General features: G+C 53.5%; 1 protein-coding gene across 1 annotated transcript in view; it reads left to right on the forward strand.

Annotated features, from left to right (window-relative positions):
• The window catches only part of SLC16A2 (solute carrier family 16 member 2), a 35,458-nt gene extending 17,017 nt beyond the window's left edge, over positions 1–18,441 (forward strand). Inside the window, exons 2-6 of the mRNA XM_069810912.1 lie at positions 8,958–9,102; positions 13,216–13,678; positions 14,147–14,290; positions 14,871–15,099; positions 16,389–18,441. Coding sequence (XP_069667013.1) covers positions 8,958–9,102; positions 13,216–13,678; positions 14,147–14,290; positions 14,871–15,099; positions 16,389–16,609 — 1,202 coding nt within the window. The 3' untranslated portion in view covers positions 16,610–18,441. The remainder of the gene's footprint in view (positions 1–8,957; positions 9,103–13,215; positions 13,679–14,146; positions 14,291–14,870; positions 15,100–16,388) is intronic.
• The last annotated feature ends 4,344 nt before the right edge of the window (positions 18,442–22,785 follow it).

A 22,785-nucleotide genomic window follows, 5' to 3' on the forward strand; every position in this document is an offset into this window, starting at 1 on the left:
CTGCGGTGGTGGGTTTGCGCTGGGCACAGGCACCCGTAGGGATGCACGCGGATGCTGTGCCGGGCTGGGAGATGAACCACTGACCTTGGTGTAAAAAGCCCTGTTGGCATCGCCCCCTCAGCCCCGTCCGTGAGCCACGGCACTGCTTTGCCGTCTGCTCTTGACGTGTGCTGGCCGGGAGCCACGACCCCTGCATCCCGGCAGCATAGCACAAAGCCAGCCGAGCTGCTCCGAGCCAGGGAAATGCCATAACAGCCACGTGTGTGGGATGGCTGGCTGGGTGCTGGGGTGCAGGTAAGCGTGGGCCAGGGGATGAGGTGCCCCCAGACTCACCCTCCTGCCCTTTTGGGGTTTCAGGTGTCCCCCCAAAAGCAGCAGTGCTCGTCTGGGTCCCAAGGTGGGAAGCAGTGGCTGGTGCCGGCCGGCCGTGTGCCCCGGTGCTGCTGGCCCAGTCCTGGTGCTGGTGCCAGGCTGGGACGGGCTGGCAGGCTGCCCCTCGTGCTGCTCGTGTCCTCGCAGCCACCCACCCCCTTGCATCCTCCCTGCCCTGTTTGCAAACGTGATGTTTTTGCCTTGGATGGATGAACAAGTCTTGCAGAGCGGTCTCCTGGTGCTGGGGGTCTCCCAAGGGAGGTGAAGTGGTGGGGTGAATTCCTGAAGCTCCACCACCCCTGTCCCAAAACTGCAGTGTCCTCCCAGTTGTCAGTGTGCTGCAGGAACTGGTTACCAGTACAAGTCTGCCAGTTACAAGAAGTGGCCACAGTGGGGATTCAGAGGAGATGACATGTTTTTGGGCTGGGGGAGGAGGAAGGGTGTCACCACCGCCCTGTTGGGGATGGGAGGGTGGCCGTGGCGGGGCACGAGTGCCGACCTGTTCACGCGCTTGTACAAGTGGAGGAGGTTAATCGTAGTCAAAGCCCAGTGAAGTTTGGTCAGGTCACGGCTTTTCCAAAGGCTTTTTCGGACGTGCAGCACCTGGCACCCGGGGTCACGGCTGACCCACACCATCCCGCCGGAGTTAATCATTGCCATCGGCTCTGGGACCTGCCTGGCTTTAGCAATGAGAAAGAACTGTTTCCCCCAAAACAGGGGATGAGGAGCCAGCACATGGGGCCTGGAGGAAACTCCAACCTGCCAGGGCACATTGGGCTGGGGGGAGCCAGAACCCCTAACCCTGACCCTGACCCTAATCCAAACCCTAACCCTGGCCCTAACCCAAATCCTAATCCTGACTCGGACCCTAACCCAAACCCTAATGCTGACCCTGACCTTGACCCTGACCCTAACCCTAATCCAAACCCTAACTCTGACCCTGACCCGTTGCTCTCCTTTTCATTTTAGAAGGTAAATATTGTGTGTATTGCCCCATTGGAAGCAATGAGGTCACCCAGAGCGGGGCAACCTGGAGCGGCTGCTGGCAGCCCCTCGGGAGCCCCCCACTCTCACCGCTTGCCCCGATGGGCCCCGTGCTGCCGTCTGCACTTGGGGCTGGACGGGGAGGAAGGGCTTGGTCTGCTTTGGTCACCCAGTCCCAACTGGGAGGTCCCTGGGGGCTGCTGGTCCAGCCCCAAGCTGCTACACTAGGAGATGTGGCCACTGCATGCCGCGAGCGTGTAAATCCCAGATCACTTCAAATTAAGCCCAGGAATCATGAAACTTGGGGTCTGGTCCCCATCTGCTTGCCTTACTGAGGGTGGGTTCTCCAAAATGGGGCTGGGGGCTATTGGTGGTTTCCCCACCGTGTTTTCCCCACCCTCCTGCTGCAGAGCTGCCAAATAAACAGAGGGGCTCCCGTCCTTCGGGCGAGTGCGCTGCATTGCAGGGGGGAATATCCAAGGAGCATCACAGCTGGGAAGAAAAATTATATTTAAAAAAAAATGGAAAAAATCAAGAAGAAGGACTCCTGGGTTTGGTACTGTGTGTTTGGGCGAGTGCTGGGAGCTGTCGGGGCAGCCGGACCCCGGGCCGGTGCCTGCAGGGCTGCGCTCGCTGCTGGTGTTCCTGACACTGGAAGAGGGTTTTTTATATATATATATAAAAATACTTTATTCTCCCCGTGGGTGTGTTTTGAAAAGGGGCTTGGGAACAATGAGGATTAACAAGCAGATAGAGAATTAAATGCAGGGTTTGAGTCTTCAAATGTGTGCACATTTCAGAGCGCGTGTTTGTGCCAAGATAAACTCTGTCAGGAATAAACATCGTTTTACATGAAAGGCTAATTACAGATTGGCGCTCCGTGGGTGGGAGGAGGGAATTTTCACCAATTAAAATGGAACTTTTCTGTTTTTCATGAAATTGCTGGATTAAAACTCAGCCAGGGGCTGGTGAGGTGTTTGACAGCGCAGTTGAAGGAGGGGATGCTCGCCCTCGGGACGTGCTTCCCCCCCTCCACCCCGGTACTGAAGAGGCTCTGCCAGTTCACGCAGGCAGGAGCTGCGTGAGGGCACTGGTTTTGCCCAACAGCAGTTGAACCCCAAGAGCTGCCCTCCGGGCGTGCAGCGCTGGGCTCTCACCCGGGGAGATGCGACACGGGTAAACTTGGTCCAACCCCGCATCCCTTGGAGTCACCCAACATCAGGAGAGATTGGAGTAACAAGGTCCCCACCCTCCCCGAGGGTGTAGGTCATGGAAAGACGTCGGGATGGGACGTGGTGGATGGGAGCCTGTGTTGAGATGAAGTTGCTGCGACCGTAGCTCCTATTTATTGGGTAACTTCATTGTGCGGTAGGTGAATCATCTCCCAAAAATTGTAAGCCAGAAGGCAACACAGAGAAGAAAAACCTTCCTGGCCTGGAATGGGAAGGGCTGGGGAGAAAAATCCAGCCTAGGCCCATGGTGGGTTTTAGCTGCAGAGCACATGCTGCCTTGTTGCTTTTGGATGGATTTCACTAGAATTTGCATTTCTGGACCGGCTCTGGAGCCTCCGAGGCCAAGCAGGAGCCAGGCTGCAGACGGGGAGGACGTGATGCGGCTCAGACACGAGCTCAAACACCATATTGCTCTAGCCGGGGTCGAATTCTATGGTTTTGGAATGAAATGATGCAAAATGTGGCTGGGGCTGAGTTTGTCCAAGACGTTCAGCACATGAACCTCAGGCAAACACTATGCGCCTGCTGCTTGCCAAGCGAAACCACAGATTTGTCTCCATCTCTACTTAATGTGGCCACAGGGCAGCTAATATTGGGACTTTTCTCTCACATAAGCTGATATCTGTCACTTAGTGGTTACAGGAGGTGGCCTGCACATCGTCTCTTAAAAGTTCCCTGCATCCTTGAGAGCGAGGGAAGGCAGAGAGGCCCGATCAGGGGAGATATGGTGGGGTTTTAAAAGCAAAGTACATTCCCAGCCTGCTCTGCTCCAGTGCCCTGTGCTCCTGAACCAGTTAAAAATTGATTTTTTTAAAAAGTCTCCTATGGCAAAGACTGGATGGACGCTTGGTGGGTTTGGTCTCTGAGAAGCTGTTGCGTTACCCATGGTCACGGGACCATGCCTTGGTGATGGCAGCTGCCACTTCTCCTGCGATATTCACATTTTTCCTTAGTCTGTCCTAATACCACCACGAACAGGACACTGAAAGAGTCTTTAGTCCGACCTGGCCTTGATTAATTCCTCTGAGTAATTCCATTTATTCCCATTTTCAGGCTGTGATGGAATTGTTTTCAAAAGAAGGGAGGCGGGGAGAAGTCAGCCAAACCTGATAAAGGAGGACTTTGTTCTGAAGCTTTAGGGTATGGTACCAAGCAGGGCTTGCTATACAGTTAATGAGTTTATCTGGCTTTTAGCTGCACGTGATGCACAGTGGCTGCCACCGTGCCGCCCCACCACCACCACCTCCCGTCCAGAGGAGCCCAGCTGCTCCTCAGCTTCGGTTTGGGGCTCCTCAGCTTCGGTTTGCTGCTCTTTCGCTTAGTTTCCCTTCCTGCCGTGCATCGCGGTGGCCTCCTCAGATGTGATTTTGCGTCTGCCTTTATTTAAGCCTTGACCAACCCTCCCTGGGATGGGCTCGCTCCGCGGGGGGTGTTGAGCACATGGGGCTTTGCTTTGAGCGAGCAAGACGATGACGCAAATTGCTTTTTAAGGGCACAAGATAAAACAGCTGCTTCATTCTCGCTGCAGATGTGCTGGGGGCGGCACGCATTAGCTCTGCAGAGCGGGGGGTTACAGCCGTCCGCTCCCCCGTAGTGACTGCCTGGGCAGGGCCACCAGGTTGCTTGGCCTCCCAGGCCACCCAGAAAGGGAGCCAGGTAGGGCCGGGACAGGCTCTGGAGATGCGCGATGAGGTTTGTCGTGCCGGCACAGCTTCCCCGTCCCCAGAAAACACGAGTCAAGAAACTACTTTTTCTCCGGCCCGGGGAAGGTGACCCTCGGCAGCATGTCCCCGTACCCGCCGGCGGCCGCCCTGTCCCGGCCGCGCGGCGCAAGCGGGAGAAGCCGCGGGAAGCGAGGGAAGACACTTCCTCCAGCGGCGGATCTGAGCTCACCTCCTGGCCCTTGATCCCTCCAGCCCGGGGTATTTGGGTCAGCGGGGAAGCACGTCTGAGAGCGACATCCCTTCCTTCTCTCTCCCTGGAGATTCATTTTTAAAGGAACAAATACTACGCAGTACGATTTTTTAATGATGTTTTTTGGAACAATAGCTAAATACCGGGGGGGTTCGGATCTGCGTCTCCCTGTGGTGATGTTTTCCCCTGTTGTTTCTCGCCTTCCTGCGCCCACCTTGCTCTGCTCCGCCGTGCCCAGAAACCTTTTTCTGCTCAGGAAAATACCGGCAAGGAAGGAGCTTTTCATCCTTTTGGGATGGCTTTGCTGGAAAGAAAGCTGCTCTGGTGTCTGGCATGTGGCACCCACCCGGACCGACCCTGGGGGCCCTGCCCACCTCTTGCTGCCGTGAACGTGCGGACATGGTGCTCACAGCCCTCCCTGGCCCCTCGGCATCGCCAGCCCCATCGCAGGTCCTGACCCCCACGTGCCAGTCCTCCGCTGCCGCAGGGTCCCCACTGGTGTTGTCACCCGCTGGCAGGAGGAGGAGCTGGTGGCCGAGGCATACGTGGTCCCGGAGCTCCTCCATCATGGGCACAGCTTGATGACGTTGGGCTGGTGGGCGAATGGGTCACCTCCCCGGTTTTTACTCCGTCTTGAGCCCAGAGCAAGCGGCGCTGGGGAGGACAGCTCGGCTTGGCCGTGTTACCCACATCTATGCTCCCTGGAGATCTTCAGCCACTGTGTTCTCCTGTCATGTTGAAGGCCACATTGCTTTGCACTTACCATGGGCCGGCAGTTTGGCTGTCTTTGTTAAATCGAGGTGGGGAGGAGCAATTTGTGGAGCTTTAGCTGGAGCTTTACCCTGTGTGATCACGTTGCGGGTGGGCTGCTGGTGGGATGCTCTCCTTGGTCAACCTCTCTGCTCCAGCAAAGGGGCTCCAGCCCCATGCTGGGCTCTTCCCATACCCCAGAGCATCCCCAGGACCACCAGCAAGATCCCATCAGCTTTGGAGGGAGCCGGGGCTGCGGGTGGCCTGGGCTCGGTGGCAGCTCGGGCTGCTGCTGTCCCCCACTCCGCTGCCATCCCTGCCGGAGCAAGCGGTGAGGAGTGGGGTACGTGTACCCGGGGGGGTCATGGCTCCCCGGCTGCTGTTTTATTGCCTTCAGGAGCGGCTGCGGGTGGGAGCAGGGTGGCACGGATGTGGTTGGTGTTGGCGTAACTCACAGTGCCAAGCAGGGTCAGCGGAGAGGTGGCTATCGGGGAGGGACAGCATGCATTGAGCCACCTCCTAATGTTGCCAGCCCCCAAATCAGAAGTCATCTCCGCTCCCCCTTGCAAAAGGAGAGTGCTTTAAATGTCCCCCCCCCGCTTTCTTTTTTAACTAAATAAGCGGTTTCTGAAGCATTTGGTGTTTCTGTAAAGGCATCCCTCGGAGAGGGGCTTTCTTGGCCATCGCCAGCCAGGTCCCCTCGCAGCACCCAGCTGGGCAGCTCCAAAACCAGCTCCTTCAGCTGGTGCTCCCGGGAGGTGGTTGGACTCACGGCACCTTGAAGCTCAATCAAGTCTTAACCCGACTCCTGTCCAAGTTCTGTGCAGCTCTTGAGCTCCTTCCAGCCCTGTCCTCAGCTGGATTCGGTCCATCGTTTCTTTTAGGATCTGCTTGATCGCACTGCGCCGCTGATAAGGCTTCGTGCCTCTTGTGGGGGCTTGTCTTTGTGTGTTTCAATATCTCGCCCAGGTTATCAGCCACAGAGGGTTGTGAGGTGTGGCTGGGCCAGGAATTAACGATCTCATCCAAACCCCGTGGAAATCAGAAGCAAAGATTCCCCCCCGCCTCTTTTTTTTTTTTTTCCTGTGGGCTTTAAATCAAGTCGTAACTTCTCCAGCATCGGAGGAGCTGCCGAAGGGAAGCCCTGACTCAGGCTGGTTAAGCCCTGTCTGGTTTCCACCGGAGGAATGGCTGCCTCTGCCCTTCATGTCCAGGAAAGGCTAGGAGAACCTTCAATACCGCGTTACACAGATTGCCAAAAATAAACCCTCCATCCCCTGGACCGGATCCAGGGAGTCTGGTTCCGTGTCCGGAGGGACAAGTTTGGGGCTACGCTTCACCTGAACCCTGGTTTTTTGTCCCAACCCGTGGTTTTCTGCCGTGGCTTTCCTCTAGCCTTGCCCTGACCCAGGTGAAAGGAGATTACCACCGTCGCACTGGGGATAAAACAGGGGGGTAAATTGTGCAACCTGCTCTCCGGGGGCTATTTTGGTGTGAATCACGCCAGGACCGGAGCCGGGACCGAGGCAGCTTTCTCCTGCCCCCAGATTTTGCCGAAGTTTCTTTCCAGCACTGGAGCTCGCCCAGCCCTCCCGGCTTCCCGGGGCTTCGCTGGGAAGCGCTGGGAAGACAAAACCCCGCTCTGGAAGTGAGGCTATTGTTCTTACTAATTTTAACTTGATGTTCTTCCCCAAGCCTATTTTTATTCATTGCTTGTGGTAAGCCCTTTCTCTAAGGTAGAGCAATTTGCCACGGGACTCTTTTTTTGTGTTTACCGATTTTAATTGAGCGATATCTCCTTTTTACAAACCCAAAGCTGGAGGAGCTTTTAAGCGCCCATTGCTGAGCCTCTTGCCCAGGGTTTGCTTTGATCTCTGCAGGTGAGTGTGCATTTTTGGGGCCAGAGATTGATACTGCTTATTTGCATGTAAATCTCCGGGTTATTAAGATCAGAATCTGGCCCTTTAAATTTAATACTTTGCTTTATGCTTTTATTTCCGCGTTTCTTAAAGTAATTTCCAAAAATAACAAACTTCAAACATGACGGGGCCATCTAACGTTTTACTGCCTTGGCTGGAGTAGAAGGAACATTTCTGGAAGTATATTATCCAATTTAACGAGCCTTTCCCATCTTGGCTTTGCTCCCACCCCTCACCCCCTCTTGGAGTTGTTTTGGACGGCTCTTTGGAGCCGTGCCACCTAATCCTATTAGAAGGACTTTCATTACACTGTGCCTTGTGTTTATAACCAAGAAAATGAGCCGGAGAGGGGGGTCCTCTCCCTCACCCTTTTGCATTTCGCCTGGTGTCGAGACGAGAGCCTGGCAAGTCCCATGAGGTTCCCGCACAGCCCTTGCTTTTCTTTTTACTGCTCCGCTCTGCATTTATTAAGGAAGACTTCGGAGTAAATTGGGTCCTTGCAAACTTATAATTAATTTGGAAGGGTCAGTTCTTCCCAGGCTAGCGAGGGCTTCTTTGTGTGGTCCTTTTTGAAAGGCAGAGGTTGGAGAGGCTGTTATGTGGCTGGGATTTGCTTTTAATAGGAACCTGGCTATTTTCTGAAAATCTCACAGCTCTTGAAAGACGGGTTGTTATTGTGCGAGGCTGTGCTAAAAGGGTTTGCAGAGCACTTGGTTTGGATACAAAAAAAAACCAACACAAAAAAAAGGAATAAAAAAAGCAAGGAGCACATGTCCTGGGGTCTGTGCGGGGCAGATCATGCTCGGCAGTCCAGAGCCAGTGCCTGAAGCTGGGAGATGCTCCAGGAGGTCCCTCTGCTTGGGTGCTGGGTAGGGCTGGGGGCTCCTTGTCCATCCGTCCATCCTGCCCTGCCCTGCGCCCCGCCAACGGGATTTCTTGCTTCTCCTCAGAGCTAGTAGACTGAGAATTTCTTTCCTTACCACATGGCTTTTCTTGAAAGCCTGCCTTTCCTCCCCAAAATAATCACAGAAACCATTAAAGAGAGAAGGTAGAGGGCAAGGAGAAGATGATGGGCTGAAATAATCTGCGAATAATAAAAGTTTCTGAAAAAAGACAGCCAGACAGTGGTTTTCTCCAGAGGTGGGTCAGAAGGAGCCGTGAGATCACGGTCCCGCTTGGGCATCGCCTGGCAGGGCCTGGGATGTAACCTAACCTGGCACAAACCGCGAGTCTCCCATCAGCTCAGCTGCAACAAGAAATCCCCACTGACGTGGGGCGAGGGAGAGGTGAGGCAGTCCTGGCTCTGGGGAGTGGGGAGCAGTGGGGGATGAGCGTGGTACCTGGGAACACAGAGCTGTAACTCAGGGTATGAAACTCTTCCTAGCCAAAGCCAGGGAGCAGAGGGCTCTGAGGAGCTCGGGGGCCTTTTGGCCGTGGAGATGTCCCCTATGGAAGTGCCATCAGGGGAGACGTCATTACCTGCCCAGCAAGGGCCATTAGAAAAAAGCGTTAAAAGCTCGGTGCCTTCCCCAGGAGGGGCATAAAACCTGGCCATGCCTCCATTGCACGGGCAAACAGTGAGACGCTGCAGGTTGAGTCCCGGCCGTGACACCGGCGGGCAGCACGGGTGGTAACCATGTTATTTATGACCCGCACTGTTAATTAACGGTGTGATGGGTCTCTGCCGAGACCACCTTCAAAGCTGGAGTCGGTCCCTGGTTGTTCCCCTCCTGGCCCCTGTTTGATGTCCTGCCCTGACCATCTCCTTTCTTCTCTCTTTCCCTAGCATGGGTCGGCTCCTTGGCCATGGGCATGATTTTTTTCTGCTCTCCCATCGTCAGCATCTTCACCGACCGGATCGGCTGCAGGACCACAGCAGCCTCGGGAGCTGCCATCGCCTTCATCGGACTCCTCTCCAGCTCCTTCACCAAGTAAGGCTGCGGAGGGGCCATCCAGCTCCTCGGCGAGCTCCTCTTCCTCCCTGTTCCCTTCAACCCCCCCCCACCTACACACTGCTGCTGCCTTTTGGGGCAAAGCAGGTGGCTTCCATCCAGATGAGAGGTCTCCTGGCACCCCTACAGCCCATATGCAGCCTAAGTGTGCACAGCCTGTTTCTCTCCAAATTGAACCGAGTTGCTTTTTTGTCCTTATATAACAAGAGAGTGAATTTTACCTGAGTGAGGGACTTTGTTTTATGGGATTTCAGCCCTCAGGTCCTTCATTTGATCTTTAAAACAGGCAGGCAGAAGTTGGCCTGCCTCTTGCGGGCAGCTCCAAAGAGATGCTCGTGGACAAAACCCGTCTCCTTTGCAACCAATTTCACATTTGGTACTGAAAGTAAATTAATGCTTAAAATAATATTTGATGGGTTACACCGGGCAAGAGGGAGTTTCCATGCCGGGCAGACGGGGATGAGGACGCAGACGGGGTTTGGACCAGTTTGTGCTGTTCCCGCACCAGCTCGGGCATTTGCGGCAGCACGGGGCGATGGCTGCTCCTCGTTTTCCACGGCTGATCCCATGCCACGAATTTCTGCTGGCAGGGGCTTGCCCATGGGCGTTAGGATGGCAGGTAAACCTGAGTCGATGTGAGAGTCTTTCCAACCCAAGACATTTGCATCTTTATGGGAGCAAAAAGAGGTCACCTCTGGGGTCCTTTATGCGGCACTTGTTAAATGGAGTCTCAAAGGCACCATGGAAACACCCTCCAAAACATCATTTGCCCCAGTTTTTCTGAATAAAAACATCACTTGGGGTTGGATTTCAGTTAAAATCAGTATTGTTTTAATTAAAATGCTTCAAGAAGTGGGTTTGTTTTAAAGCAAACACACGCTAGTTTCCCAGAGGGCGACTTGCCTGCGCTGTGCTTGTCCCTGCCCACCCTGCCCGTGCGGGGCAGCTGGGTGCCAGCTCCTTTTTACCGAGGGCAACGAGACCCTTGTGCTCATCCCAACCCTGGTTCCATGTGGATACGTGCCGCGTGATGGGTCCCTAGCTGCAGGAGCCCCCCCCATCACGCTGGGAGAGGGGAAGCAGCTTCTGAGCCTCCCAGCAAAGCCCTAGGGAATGGGGCCAGTTGCAGCTGGGGGACTTGGGATGCTGAAACCATCTCGGGCAGCAGCACAGGCAGTGGCATGGAAGGAACCACCCTCTGCAACTTCCTCCGCAGATGCCACCCGTTTGTATTTCAAAAGATAGTAGTAATCGGAGAAAGTGCGGTCGGTCCTGAGGGAAGGTGTGCCCAGGCTCCTGGCAGCGCAGATCGCAGGCGCTTCCCATGTAATCTTGCTTTCCTGCTAATCAACGAAGCTTGGACTTTTTTTTTTCTCCCCCCTATTGTAAAATGTTCGTGCAAAGAAAAGAGCTCTTGGGACCACATCTCTGCCAGTGGCTTGTTGTGTTGGGCTTAAAAAAAAAAAATCAAACAGTACAGGCAGAGAAGAATATTATTTCCAGGAGAGCTCCAGAGCTGAAATCCCCATTTCCTGCCTTCTCACTCTCGGTTCACATTCCTTTGGCTGCCTTTTAAGGGAGAAAGAAGCCCCTTTGCAGCTGGACCGCAGTGAGGGAATCTGCCTTCGGCACAGCCGAGCCGGAGCCAGAGGAAGAGCAGCGGGGCTGCGGGATTTGGCAGTGCTCCATCTGGATGGTGAAAGCTGGTCCCGAAATTCGGAGCTAGTGGCTCCTGCTCACCCAGAACAATGGAGAAGGGGGTTGGGTTTTTTTTTTTTTGGTTGTTTTTTTTATTTGGTCCCCCTTGCCAGCTCCTTGCAGCCGCAGCTGGAGATGACCCACCCAGCGCCGGCTGGGCTACATGCACCGGTGCAAAGGGAGCTGCTGCCGTAAAGGGAGACGCAGCCTGGGTTTGGTGGGCTCAGCAGGGCTGGATCAAGGCTAATCCACCCTTTATCTCCTGGTTTCTCTAAAATGCGTTTGCTTTGTCCAAACAGAGGAGCAGCGGTTCCCAGCACTGCACCGAGCCGATCCAAAAACCCACTCAGCCACCGAGCCTGCACGGCAGGACCTCAGCGCCCAGCTCACGCTCAGTGCCTCCTACTCTCAAAATATTGGGAACTTTGTACAAAAACCAGTAAATAAACAAAATATGTTGAAAAGCAGAGCTCTGGGGAAGGCTGAAGATTTTTGGATGGGGCCAAGGTGAGGGTTTTCCTCGCTTTGCCACCTTGCACCGGAGTGTCTCCTGCACTCGTAATCACCTCGAGCCACCACAGATCTTAGGCGCCCTCAAGAAGAGAGAAATCCCAGTTCTGTTAAGACTTCACCTTCCCTCCGGTTTTAAGGAGGATGTTTTATTGTGAGGAATGGGAAATGATGGCCAGTTCAGCAGGGCTGTCTTCATATGCCCCCCAATGCCCTCCCCTTCTGCACCATTAAGCATTTTGTGGTGGGGTTTGAATCCCTTTTCATCTGCCTCTCCTTCCCCTCCACAATTTCTGCCCGGTTTCTCCTGCAGCGAGAAATCCCCCAACCTCTGCCAGCAGGGCTGAACGAGGGCCGTTCCCATCGTGAGCTGTAAGTGAGAGGCGGCCGTTGGAGGGAGACCTCCTTGGCCCAGGAGATGTCATTATCCACGGGAGACCTCGTTATCCAAGGGAGACGATGCCACCTTTCCCACCAGAGAGCAGCTGACTGATTCCCAGGGAGCAGGGTGGGAAATCCTGGCTAAGAAGCACGGCTGAAAGGAGCCCCTGCTCTTGTGGGGGTGTCTTAGCGTCAACAGGGAGCAGATGGGAGCCGTGGCATTTGTCTCCACTTATCCAACACGTCAGCTTAGCTGCAGTACCAAAGCTGGTGTGACCCAGCTGAGATGGCCGCGGCTGGTGCGTGGGAGGTCGGAGACAGCCTGCATAGCCCAGCTGCTTGCCTGGCTCCTACGGAGGGGATTTCTGATGTGGCTTCGTTCTGGAGTAGCTGGAAATTGCCTTTCATGACAGTCATTTGTCTTTGAGCCATTGGGTACAGCAAACATGTTCTGCTTTCTGCTTGGCTAGCTAAAGAGAGGAGCGTGTAATGGAAGAAATGATGTGCTTGTAAACGTTTTCTCAAGTTCAAACTGCTCCATTAGATCTGGGCTGCTGTCTTCTCACTTGCTTCATGAGCAGCACTCAGTATTTCACATGAGTCGTTCTGAGTGTTGGAGTAAAGACCCCGTTTTTGCAGCATCGCTTGCCCGGTGAGCTGCCCAAATGTTTCCATTGCATTCTCCTCCCATGCAGTATTTCGTGGCAGACTTTTGCAGCTGAATATATTGCACGGGGATGAAGTAGAAAATCCTTCATCTGGAGAGAAACACAATGGGTTATTTGCACCGCCTAACTTTAGGCTCCTTTCTCAGCTGCTTCTTTTGGGAAAACTGGGCTGGCAATTGGGGAACGGCTCCTTCCAAGGGCTCTCAGGACTTTCCACCTGTTCTGTAGAGCAGCCACTTCGCTTCCTCCTCAAGTGCAGCCACCAATGTAAGGTACAAACAAGACCTATTAATTGTCTAATTGAAACTCCCAGAGGAGCTTAAAGAAGAAGAACTTAATTAACCAGCCTGGAGCCTGGCAGAAACGCAATGTTTCCTTCCTAAGTGCCTAATAACCAGCAGGGTTGGTGCCTTCTGCTTTCAAACACTGGGTGCAGAATGTTTTCAATTAGTCCTTTCAGTGGAAAAAAAATGGATTTCTAGCTAAAAATAATCCACCTTGCCTACCTTAGAAAATCTTGCTTGCTGTAATTTAAAAACCATTCAAGTTAGGTCAACTTCCCAAGGAGGGGAGGTTGGCTGCTGCTTTCTCCTCTTTGCAGAAGGCACTCCCCAGCTAGACTTCATTTTCCCGAAGATTTAACATGCCAGCTGTGAAATGAGGATAATCCTTGCTTTGGCTAAGCAATAAGCTCCTCGAGGTCAGACTGTCTGTGTAGCACCTGTGGTTTGTGAGACCTGGGTTTTGACTCCAGGTTTTGCAGGACCGTGGGGGAGAAGGCTTCCTTACCTCTGCGTAACATAACCACCTCGATGTGTATTTTTTTTCTCACTAGGTCTCTGGAAGTTCGTTATTTCACGTACGGGATCCTCTTCGGCTGCGGCAGCTCCTTTGCCTTCCAGCCCTCGCTGGTCATCCTTGGTCACTACTTCAAGCGCCGCCTTGGCTTGGCCAACGGCATCGTGGCCGGCGGCAGCTGCCTCATCTCCGTGCCACTCCCCTTCTTCCTGAAGATGGTTGGGAAGGCTATTGGGCTGGCGCATACTTTCCAAGTACTCAGTGCCTTAATGCTCATCCAGATATTCTTGTCCCTGACCTATCGGCCCATCTTGCCACCTTCTTGTGACTCTCAGCAAGATGGGCAGGACAAGTTGGGCAGCCGGAGCGTGCGGCAGCAGTGCTGGTCCCAGACGCGCAAGTATTTCAACTTGAGGGTTTTCCGGAGAAAGACCTATCGGATTTGGGCTTTTGGGATCGCTACTGCTGTCCTGGGATACCTCGTACCTTACATGAACCTGGTAAGAGCCTAGGCTGGGACTGGAAGGGGAGGGCGGTCGCATTGCCCGGAGTGAAAGGGCTCCTCCGTGCAAGTGAGGAGGAGGTGGGAAGGTGGAGATGGGCAGTAAGGACAGAGCCATCAAAAGCCTCAAAGCTAAGAAACTGCTGCAGGCACGTCCTGTAAATAGGAATAGTGATGGGAGGAGACAGCTTTTTAATGCTCCTGTGTGTCCTCTGTGCCAGGGTGGGCAGAGCTGTCGCTTCCCGCAGCTCCCAAGGACAAGCATCAGTAGCAGGAGAGAGGAGGGGGCTGTTGGGTTTGGGGTGGGCAGAGATGGGGTGGGCAGGTCAGCGTGGTGCAGACACGAGGTTCACACAACCACCCCCAAAGCCACGAGCCCTCTGCAGGAAGTCTCATCCGTTTCTGGGATATGAGAAGGATTAACTTACTGAGGATTCACGTCTTTGTATCCTTCCCTCCATCCTAGGTAAAATACGTGGAGAAGCGATTTCAAGAAACCAAAAAGGACTGGATCCTCCTGGTTTGCCTCGGAGCCATGTCAGGGCTGGGGCGCTTGGTTTCAGGCCGCATTGGTGATTGCATTCCCGGGCTGAAGAAGATTTATCTGCAGGTACGTTGTGTCTGACCCTCCGCATAGCTGCTGGCTAACCACTGCGGGTCAGGGGATAGCATCTCCACATCCGTATTGACACTCTGCTTAGTAACTGTCAACCACAGATTGCAAATCCTTTACTGACCATTACCTAACACCCCTGTCTGCTGTTAGGGGAGAAAATTTATGAGAGAAAGGTGTACAGAGAAGTTACACACTTGACCTGAGGTCTTGGTGTCTGTTCAGCAATCAAACTCTGTGGTCCCAACTCTTCCCAAACTGCTGGACACCCTCTCCCCTTCTTGTAGTTTTTGAAAAACGAACCGCTGAAATCTAGCAGCTAATCCAGCAGATAATCCTACCTAAAGCTTCTTAAAAGGTTATTCTTAAGGGCCTCTCTGAGAGGAGAGCAGAGGATGGATGGCACTGCTGGGTCCAGAGGAGGCGATGTCGTTGACCTGTTCAGCGTCACCTTCGTGACACTTCCTGCTGCCCATCCCCACTCATGCTGCACCCCAGTGACGTAGAATCATAGAATCATTTAGGTTGGAAAAGACCTTCGAGATCATCGCGTCCATGCCCGCTTTTGTCTCCCCAGGTTGTGTCCTTTGTGCTGTTGGGCATCCTGTGCATGATGATCCCGCAGTGCCGAGGGTTCGAGGGCGTCATCGTCATCTGCCTCTTCCTCGGCCTTTGCGATGGCTTCTTCACCACCATCATGGCCCCCATCGCCTTCGAGCTGGTGGGGCCCATGCAGGCGTCCCAGGCCATAGGGTACCTCATGGGGCTGATGGCTGTGCCCATGACGGCGGGTACGCCGATAGCAGGTTGGTAGCACCGCGGTGCCGGACCTGGACCCAGCTGCCGAGAGGGAGCAGATGCTTGTAGCGGCTTTCACCCGTGGTGATATTTTGGCGTGAGACCAGACATACGGTTTTGAATTTTCTGGCTTAGCGTGTCGCATGGGGGTTGAAGTACGGCTGTAGCATCACTCCATGCTACGTCCCGTAGCATCTCAGGGCCTTTCTCTGGGCTGATGAAAGGTGTCCAGCGGAGGAACAGTGAGAGTGACCCAAGATCACATTAACTGCTTTCTGTTTGAAGCTAAAAATTGGCAAATGTCAGTTTTCTAGAAGTCCTTTTAGATATCTGGGGACTGATTGCTAATTGCTAAGTACAGCCCCTGGACTGTTGAATCAAAGTCAGAGATGGAGACAGCCGCAGCTCTGTCCTCCCAAGACTTGGGTATGTGTTTAAGCGTAATAATAACCACAACATCCTTAACAGCGAGCACTTTATCGAAGCTGGCCCTTGAACAGCAGAACATCTGCATCAGCAATCGCTAAGCTAAAGCTGTAGAAACGCCTCTGATCTTTCTGCTTCTGGTGGCAAAATTCAGTTTAACGCCCTCGTGAAGGAACGTGGGGCTTGCAGATGTCTCACTGTTAGGGTGCTGCTGCAGGACCCCTGCATCGGGCTGGCTAGGCACAGGGCTGGGTGAAGGGGCTCATTTAATGGACATGATCCCCAGGCAAGTGTCTACGTAGAAGAAAACTCAGAGGGATTTTCCAGTGCCAATAAATGGCAATGGGTTATCCTCCGAGGCTGCCTGGCTGTGTCAGAGCTTGCTGAACCTCATTGGTTTTTAAGTGATTGGTTATTGTTTGTAACTGGCAGCATGTATTTTTCAGCTGACATCCCCATGTAGATAAAATATCCATAAGCAAAGCAGGGCTTCCAGGTGGAGGCAACCTGCAGAGGAACAGCTCCTGTCTGCTTTTCCTATTACCTCCTGGCTGGCAAGGTGCTAGGAAGAGCCACCTGAAAAGTTTGGTTGTTTAACGCTGTCTCAGCTTGCGTTTGGGATGTGTCCTGTTCTGGTGAGATGGCTGAGGCTTTCCTTCTTGGCTTCCTTGCTACCCAATGTTGGCTGTGCACATCCTTTAATCCTGGGCATAATAACTCCTAGGAATGCAATGGAAAAAAAGATCATTTTATAAACCCAAATCTCCCCAAATCTGGTGGTTGAAGTGAGCTGCAGCTCTCACTCGAGGGAGGAGAGAAGTCAGTCATTAGACTGACGTGGCTATAACCACTGTTCTTTTTTCTCTTTCAGGATACCTCAATGACTATTTTGAGAATTACGATGCAGCCTTTTATTTTGCCGGAGTCCCCCCCATCATCGGCGGCTTGGTGCTCGCCGTCGTCCCTCTGGTCCATCAGAGGATGCTGAAGAAGCAGCGGCTGGATTCTGGCAAAGACAAGATGCTGGTCTCGGAGGCGGTGGTGAACGGGGAGCTGCTGCCGGGCTGTCCTGCCTCCGAAGCACACATGTAACGCCTCCGCTCGCCGACACTCGCTGTCGCCACCAGCAGCCTCTCCATAGCCCAAGCACAGGCCCTTTTCTAGACGGACCGTTAATTCTCCATGATCGCAGATGCACTATGTTTGTAAAGGAAAAAAAAAAAACCCCACAAAAAGTTCTTCTAGTTAAAGGCTTTTAACTAGCAGAAATGCTCCTTTTCAGGACGGTTTTGATTTTTTGATTTCAAAGCCACCTTTGTTTTTTTCCCCCCCCTAACCATTTTTCTAAGGAGAACTCTCACCAGGATTCAAACTTGATCGATCTCCCGCTCCTCACCCCAGTTTTCTATACGTCACGGCAGAGGTTTACAGCTAATAAATGCCTTTTTAAAGCAGGCCACAGATGGAGCTTGTTGAACCTTGCAGGTGTCCATCCTTCTCCTCTGGTGTCACGTCCAAGCGAGACAGCCCCCTTCCCGTCCAGCACCAGAGGCTGATTTGGAGCCAGCAGATCTGAAGGAGGAAACGCTGCTTCAGTCCAATGCACAAACCAAATAAATGGTCGGCGAGTCCCACTTTAATCTTCTTCTCTCCTCCTTTTTCGCTGCTCTCCCACACACCCAGGGAGCTGCAGCTGGGACGACGGGGAGCTCGGCCAGCTCCGGTCCTGCCGCCCTCGTGGAACAGAGCCGCGTGGGAGCACCCCCTTCCTGCAAAAGATGCCTTAAAAACGCATGGACAAGACCAGCAGGTCCCTCAGCCGCTTTCCACCTCTGTTTTCTCACCCAGCGACTGATCGGGCTTTTAAGGTGCAAAAGAGAGGGGCAGCTCCCAGCGCAGCCCACGGCGGCTGGCTCTGCAAGGCGAAAAACCGTGGGCAAGCCGCCGAGACGGGGACTTCGGAGGTGCTGAGGCACGCAGGGTCAGGACAGAGCCCCACGTGTCACGGGTTCGCTCCGTGCAGGGAGGTCGCTTCCCTGTGCCCAGGGATGCGGGGATGCGGCCGGCTCGGGGCACCCGCGGATGCAGGGATGCAGCCGGCTCGGGGCACAAGGTGCCACCGCTCTTTTTTGGGGGCCGGTTGTGTATTATGCAGCAATAACCATAAGTCAGTATTGGCAGGGGAAGCCCGGTGTTTCCAAAGGGTTTAAAAGCCCTGGCAGCGTTTAACTCATAGCCCGTGCGTTGCTGTGCAGAGCCGGTGCGGGGTCAGTGCCGTCCCCGGGGGGAGAGGGACAGAACTCAAGAAAATAGTACAGCCCATGGGTACCCACCACACAGAGCAAAGGCAGAGCTCGGCCTTGCGTAGAAATTTGTCATCTCCAGGCATCGCTAATGAGCGTGGTACAGAGCAAGGGACGTCCTCCTGTCCCGGTGGGTCCCCATATGAATGAGGTACCAGCTGGGACCAGGGTACCTTTTCCTGGGAATAATAGTCCCAGGAGAGAGCAAGAAACAAAGCTCACATTTATCCTGGCTGCAAAACCATCCTGCGTTGGATTTTCATTTTATTCACTTGCCATTAAAAAAAAAAAGAGAAGCCTAAAGAGGGACGTGTGCCATGGGAATCATCCCTCGGTCCCTGGGTGAGTGTGGGGGTTTGTAACACCAAGACAAATTTTTGCTGTGGAAACTTGGTTTCAGTGGAGGACCCCTCCCGCGGGCAGCGGCGGGACCTTTGTATATAGGCTCAGGATCCTGCATGCCCCTCTGGCCCTGTTTTTATTCCACGTTGGCTAATGCATTATAAGGTCTTGTGGTCTTGTAGCCCTTCTGTCCCCGTACAAGCTGAAAAATTAACTGGTGTGTTGTGACATGTCTGTTTATGACTATAAAACGAGATGTCCGTTTGTCTCTTTCTTCGATACGCTTTCCTGTGACTGTTATTACCCTTCATTGCCCGTATTGCATCGTCTGCTACGGCTCTGCTGACCCAAAGCTTGGTTTAGGAAGCCACGGGAGGCAGCAGGAGCCGCATCGGCAGGCAGGGCATGCGTACACCCGTGCGTGGTGGGAGCCGAACCACCTTGCTCCGGCTGCGGTGGGATCTGCCAGGCTTAGCCTAGGGCAGGGCATTAAAGTGATGCTTTCCAGGTGGGAGCGTCGGCAGTGGGGCATCTCCAAAGCCATCTGACAGCTGAAGGAACGAAATACATTGCCTCGTAACTCTGTAACTCCTTTGGTGAGTTTTGGGGCTTTTAGTCACATCGGAGTTTGATGAAGTTCTTTAAATCTCATTTTTGACCTTAATGTGACCGAAGGAGAGCTTACAAGGGATTTAAATTCAAGAAGTAGCTTCTTCAGAGCAACAAGAAGATAAGCAGAGCTGCCTCAAACCCACGTCTGGCCTGAGCGAGCGGCTGCACGGCAGAGCCCACCGAGGACCACCCAGCTTTGCGTGAGACTGTTGCAGTAAAACCTCTCTGGCTTATAAAGCGATTTATGCTTCAAATCCCAAATTTCTACAGATTTCCACTTGCCTTAAATGCTCCACCTGCCTGCAAAGGTCTTTGCCCCGGGAGGAGCCTGCATTCGGCGCAATGGGTGCTTAACGCTGCAGCGGCATCAGACCAGCTCTGTGTCAGCCGGGAGCCAGCGCTCTTCCCAGGAGGGATGCTGGTACCCACGCTCATCCCTGCTAAAGTTTGGTCTTTGCCCACAGCTTTTATTATCGACCCTCTAGGAGATTTCGAGTGACGAGGTGCATTCATGGACCATCCAAGTTTGGTCGAAGGAATCTGCCCCTCATCCTATCCCGGAGCAATGTCTGGTACCAGGCTCCCAAAACCACTCTCGGCATCTTTGTCTAGTCGAGATCCTGCCCTTGGTCAAGAAGAGGGCAAATTCTGCAGCGGGGAAGGCATGTTTGAGCAACAGCAATGAGAGGTTTGCCTCGTCTGCAAACACAGATGGGAACAGGAAGGGCAAAGGTTGGAGCAGTCTGTCAACATAAAGGGGAGTATTTGGGGTTTGTTTGTCAGCTAAATGCTGCTGCTGTGCGTCTAGTCTGTCCCTTGAGTATCGGGCAGCTTGCAAGAATTTTTGCAGCTTTGCGGCATGTGAGAGGTGGGATTGTGGCAACCTGAGCATCTATAAACAGGGAGAAATTGCACTGGTCTCCAAAACATCCTTTTAACCTGTTGTAGTCTGGTGCTGTGACGCCAGATAGGTCCTACCTGTTGCAAAAAGCTTCATCCTAAAACCCCTCCTGTTTCTTCCCCTGAGGATCCGCGCATCCTACCCCAGCACTTCATGTCCTCCTCTGGGTGGGCGAGGGCTTAATGGGAGGCAGCGTTCACAGCAAAAACTACCTTTTACTCAGTTTTCTAATTAAAAAAAAACCCTGCGAGTGCCAGGCTGTGATTCCTGCCCTGCTCTCTTGCTCCGGGAGGGGAAGGTGGAGCCCGACACTCCAGGCTCAGGCGTTTCTGGGAACCAGTGAAGGCACAGGAGTGGGTCGAGTCCCTCGGGTGGGAAAAGGGTGGAAGGGAGCGGGAAGGGAGCAGCTTTGCTCCGTGCCCGGGGTGTTTGGAGAGCTGCAGGCGTGCGCGTAGCCTTATGTAAGTGTACAGCAAGCGCGGGACGTGTCCCAGCAGCGCCCTGCTCGGGGCTTGGCTGGGGCTGCTTTTCTAAATCTTTAGCTTGAGGGTGTTCAAAAAGGAGTTGTTGTCTTTTCTTTTTTTTTTTTTTTTTTTTTTTTTTTTTTGCTGCTGCAGAGGAGTGAGGCGCTGGGTTTAACTCCTCTTGCTCTGGCTGAGGGATGGAGCGGGACAGCCGAGCTGGAAGGGCTCGGAGGGGAGATTGTGTTTTCAGCCTTTTGGGGCTGCCCCATTGATGGGAAGGCTGGCAGGGCAGCGGCTGCGGGAGCTACCCGGGAAGTGCCATGATTCATGGCTTAGAGCTTTTTCGAGTTTGAAACAAAGCTGGAACCATCTGCGGGAGTTGCTGCATTACAGTGTGCCCTGCCCTGAGGTCCTGTGGCCAGGGAAATACACGTTTCTAAGTCGCACAGCTTAAATTTAACAAATTCTGGCCACTTGCTGGCTGGGGTTGAGGTTTCCTAACATTTCCCTGCTGTGGGAGCTGTGGGAAGGCCACATCCTAATTGCCATCAAAGCTTGAGGGCTTTTGCAGGTCTGCTGCGGTACCGTGGGGTTGGGAGACCCCCAGTTTCAAGGCGTTTTGGCTCTGCCTCCCACCATCGTGGTGCTTTGGGGCTTCCAGTTTGGCTCCGCCAGCAGTTGAGGAGCTTCGTAACCCTCCGGGCTGCACTGCCTGGTCTGGAGAATTCGGGAGAGGGAGGTAGCCTGCAGCTGGGCAAGGACATTCCTGCCCTTCTGTGCAGGACTGTGCCGCAGGAGCATTTTGCACGGCAATAGCGGGTCTCTTTTGGCGTCGGTACGTTGGTGCTAAGAGCGATTTGCTCTGAGCAGTCTGATTCGGTGCTGAGGATCTCGTCTATGCTTGCTCAGATCACTCCGGTTTAGCATCTCGGGAGGCTTAGGGTGAATTTTAACCCTGGCTGACATCTGCGTCTATATGTGGCCGCACAGTCCTCAGAGTAACAACCTGCATAAAGGTGAACTTGGACCAAATCCTCTGGACGCAGAGGAGGACAGATCCAGCTGAGAGCCTTGCCGTCCCTCCATCCTTCACTGCAAACTGTTACCCGGCTTTCATGTGCCTCTGTACCCAACAGTTTTGTTTGGGGGTTACCTTGGTTATTTTAGCTTCAATAATTTTCATGCTGGCGGAGTTTGCTTCTCCTTATCCAGCTGGAAGCAGAAAACTAGAACTACTTTGAAAGCCCTGGCTCCTTTGCCACGGCAAGCCAAGCAGCCCTGTCCTGCCGCTGGAGCCGCTGCCTTTCTGCCGCAAAAACCTGCACTCGGGCAGCTTTTGCAGGCTTGTTTAAGTCTCAGCCGCCCTCATAACCTTTTGGGAGAATGACATGATTGACAAGCACTCCTTAAATACTCCAACATCCTCTACGTAACACCAATGGGGATGGAGCTGCCACCGTAGAGGGGCTCCACCGGCAAGCAACGGACCGAAAAAAAGCTATTTAGCTTCTTTTTGAGAGCCCTTGGAGGGAAAGCAGACATGGGGATGGATGGAGCTGCCGAGTGGGCTTTGTGGCTGAGCCCCAGGGACGGCTGCAGGGGTGACCTTCCCCATGGCCGGGGGGTGAGCATCGCTCCGGGAGCTTTATCAGCTTGGCACGGTGGCTCCGCGGACTTTAGTCCTGGTGACAGCGAGGTTATCGCGGGGCTTTGGTGGGCTCATCCTGCACAACAAGCCCTTTCAGGTGCTGTTTTGCTGTTTTAGTTTTGCAAATGTTGCAACGCCCTTAGTGCTCCCACCAAGGATGGAGGCTGCGAGTGCCCCCACGTCAAGTCTTCCCACCGTGACCGTGTCACCGTGGCGGCAAAGCGCCGGCACCGCCGATCGCAGGCGTGGGGCGAGGGTCCCCACTCCTGACAGAGGCGAGGCAGGAGAGGAAAGACACAGTCCCTCCCGTTTTCTGCAAAACATGGCTTGGAAGGAGGTTTTGTACCTCCAAAGTTTCTCCTCTTTTTTGTAACATATTTCCCAACGTTCACCCTACATCCACTTCTGACCGGCAAGGCAAGCGTAGCTCTTAACTGTAGCATTAGAGGCAAGATTTAGTGTCTATTTTACTAAGGAATGAAGCTTTTTTTTTTTTTGTACATTTTTAATCATGGCATGTAAGACAAGTTGTTTACTGGAGCAGGTTTTTGCGTGGTGTCGACGCTCTGCTTCTGGTTGGTGATGGCCAGATTGCCTGAATGCAGTTGGGTTTTTGGCTGCCGAGTGCATTCAATCAAAACATTTTGGGAAAGAACACGACTTCTCGAGGCCTGAACTTTCCCAGCATATCCTGTTTCAGCCATGTGAACCCATTAAAGCCGGAGACAGGACTTTTTGGGGGAGGCTGAGGTCAATTAGGAAATTACCCTGCTCTCCCTCCCCTGCCCTGAAATCCAGCAGGATGAAGCCAAATATTTGCTTTCAGATGGATGGATTTTGGAGCCGACTCCACGTAAGAGCACTGGGGCGGAGGCTAAGATTTGGGCCATTTTGGGTAACTCATGAGACAGCTTGTTTTTAAAGCAGGACCTCCAAGCCTGCTGCCATCACCCCCCGGTTAGTGGATCCCGACGCCGTGCCTTTCTCCAGCCCTCCTG

The sequence above is a fragment of the Haliaeetus albicilla genome, chromosome 23 (genome assembly GCF_947461875.1).
Source record: "Haliaeetus albicilla chromosome 23, bHalAlb1.1, whole genome shotgun sequence".
Lineage (NCBI taxonomy): Eukaryota > Metazoa > Chordata > Aves > Accipitriformes > Accipitridae > Haliaeetus > Haliaeetus albicilla.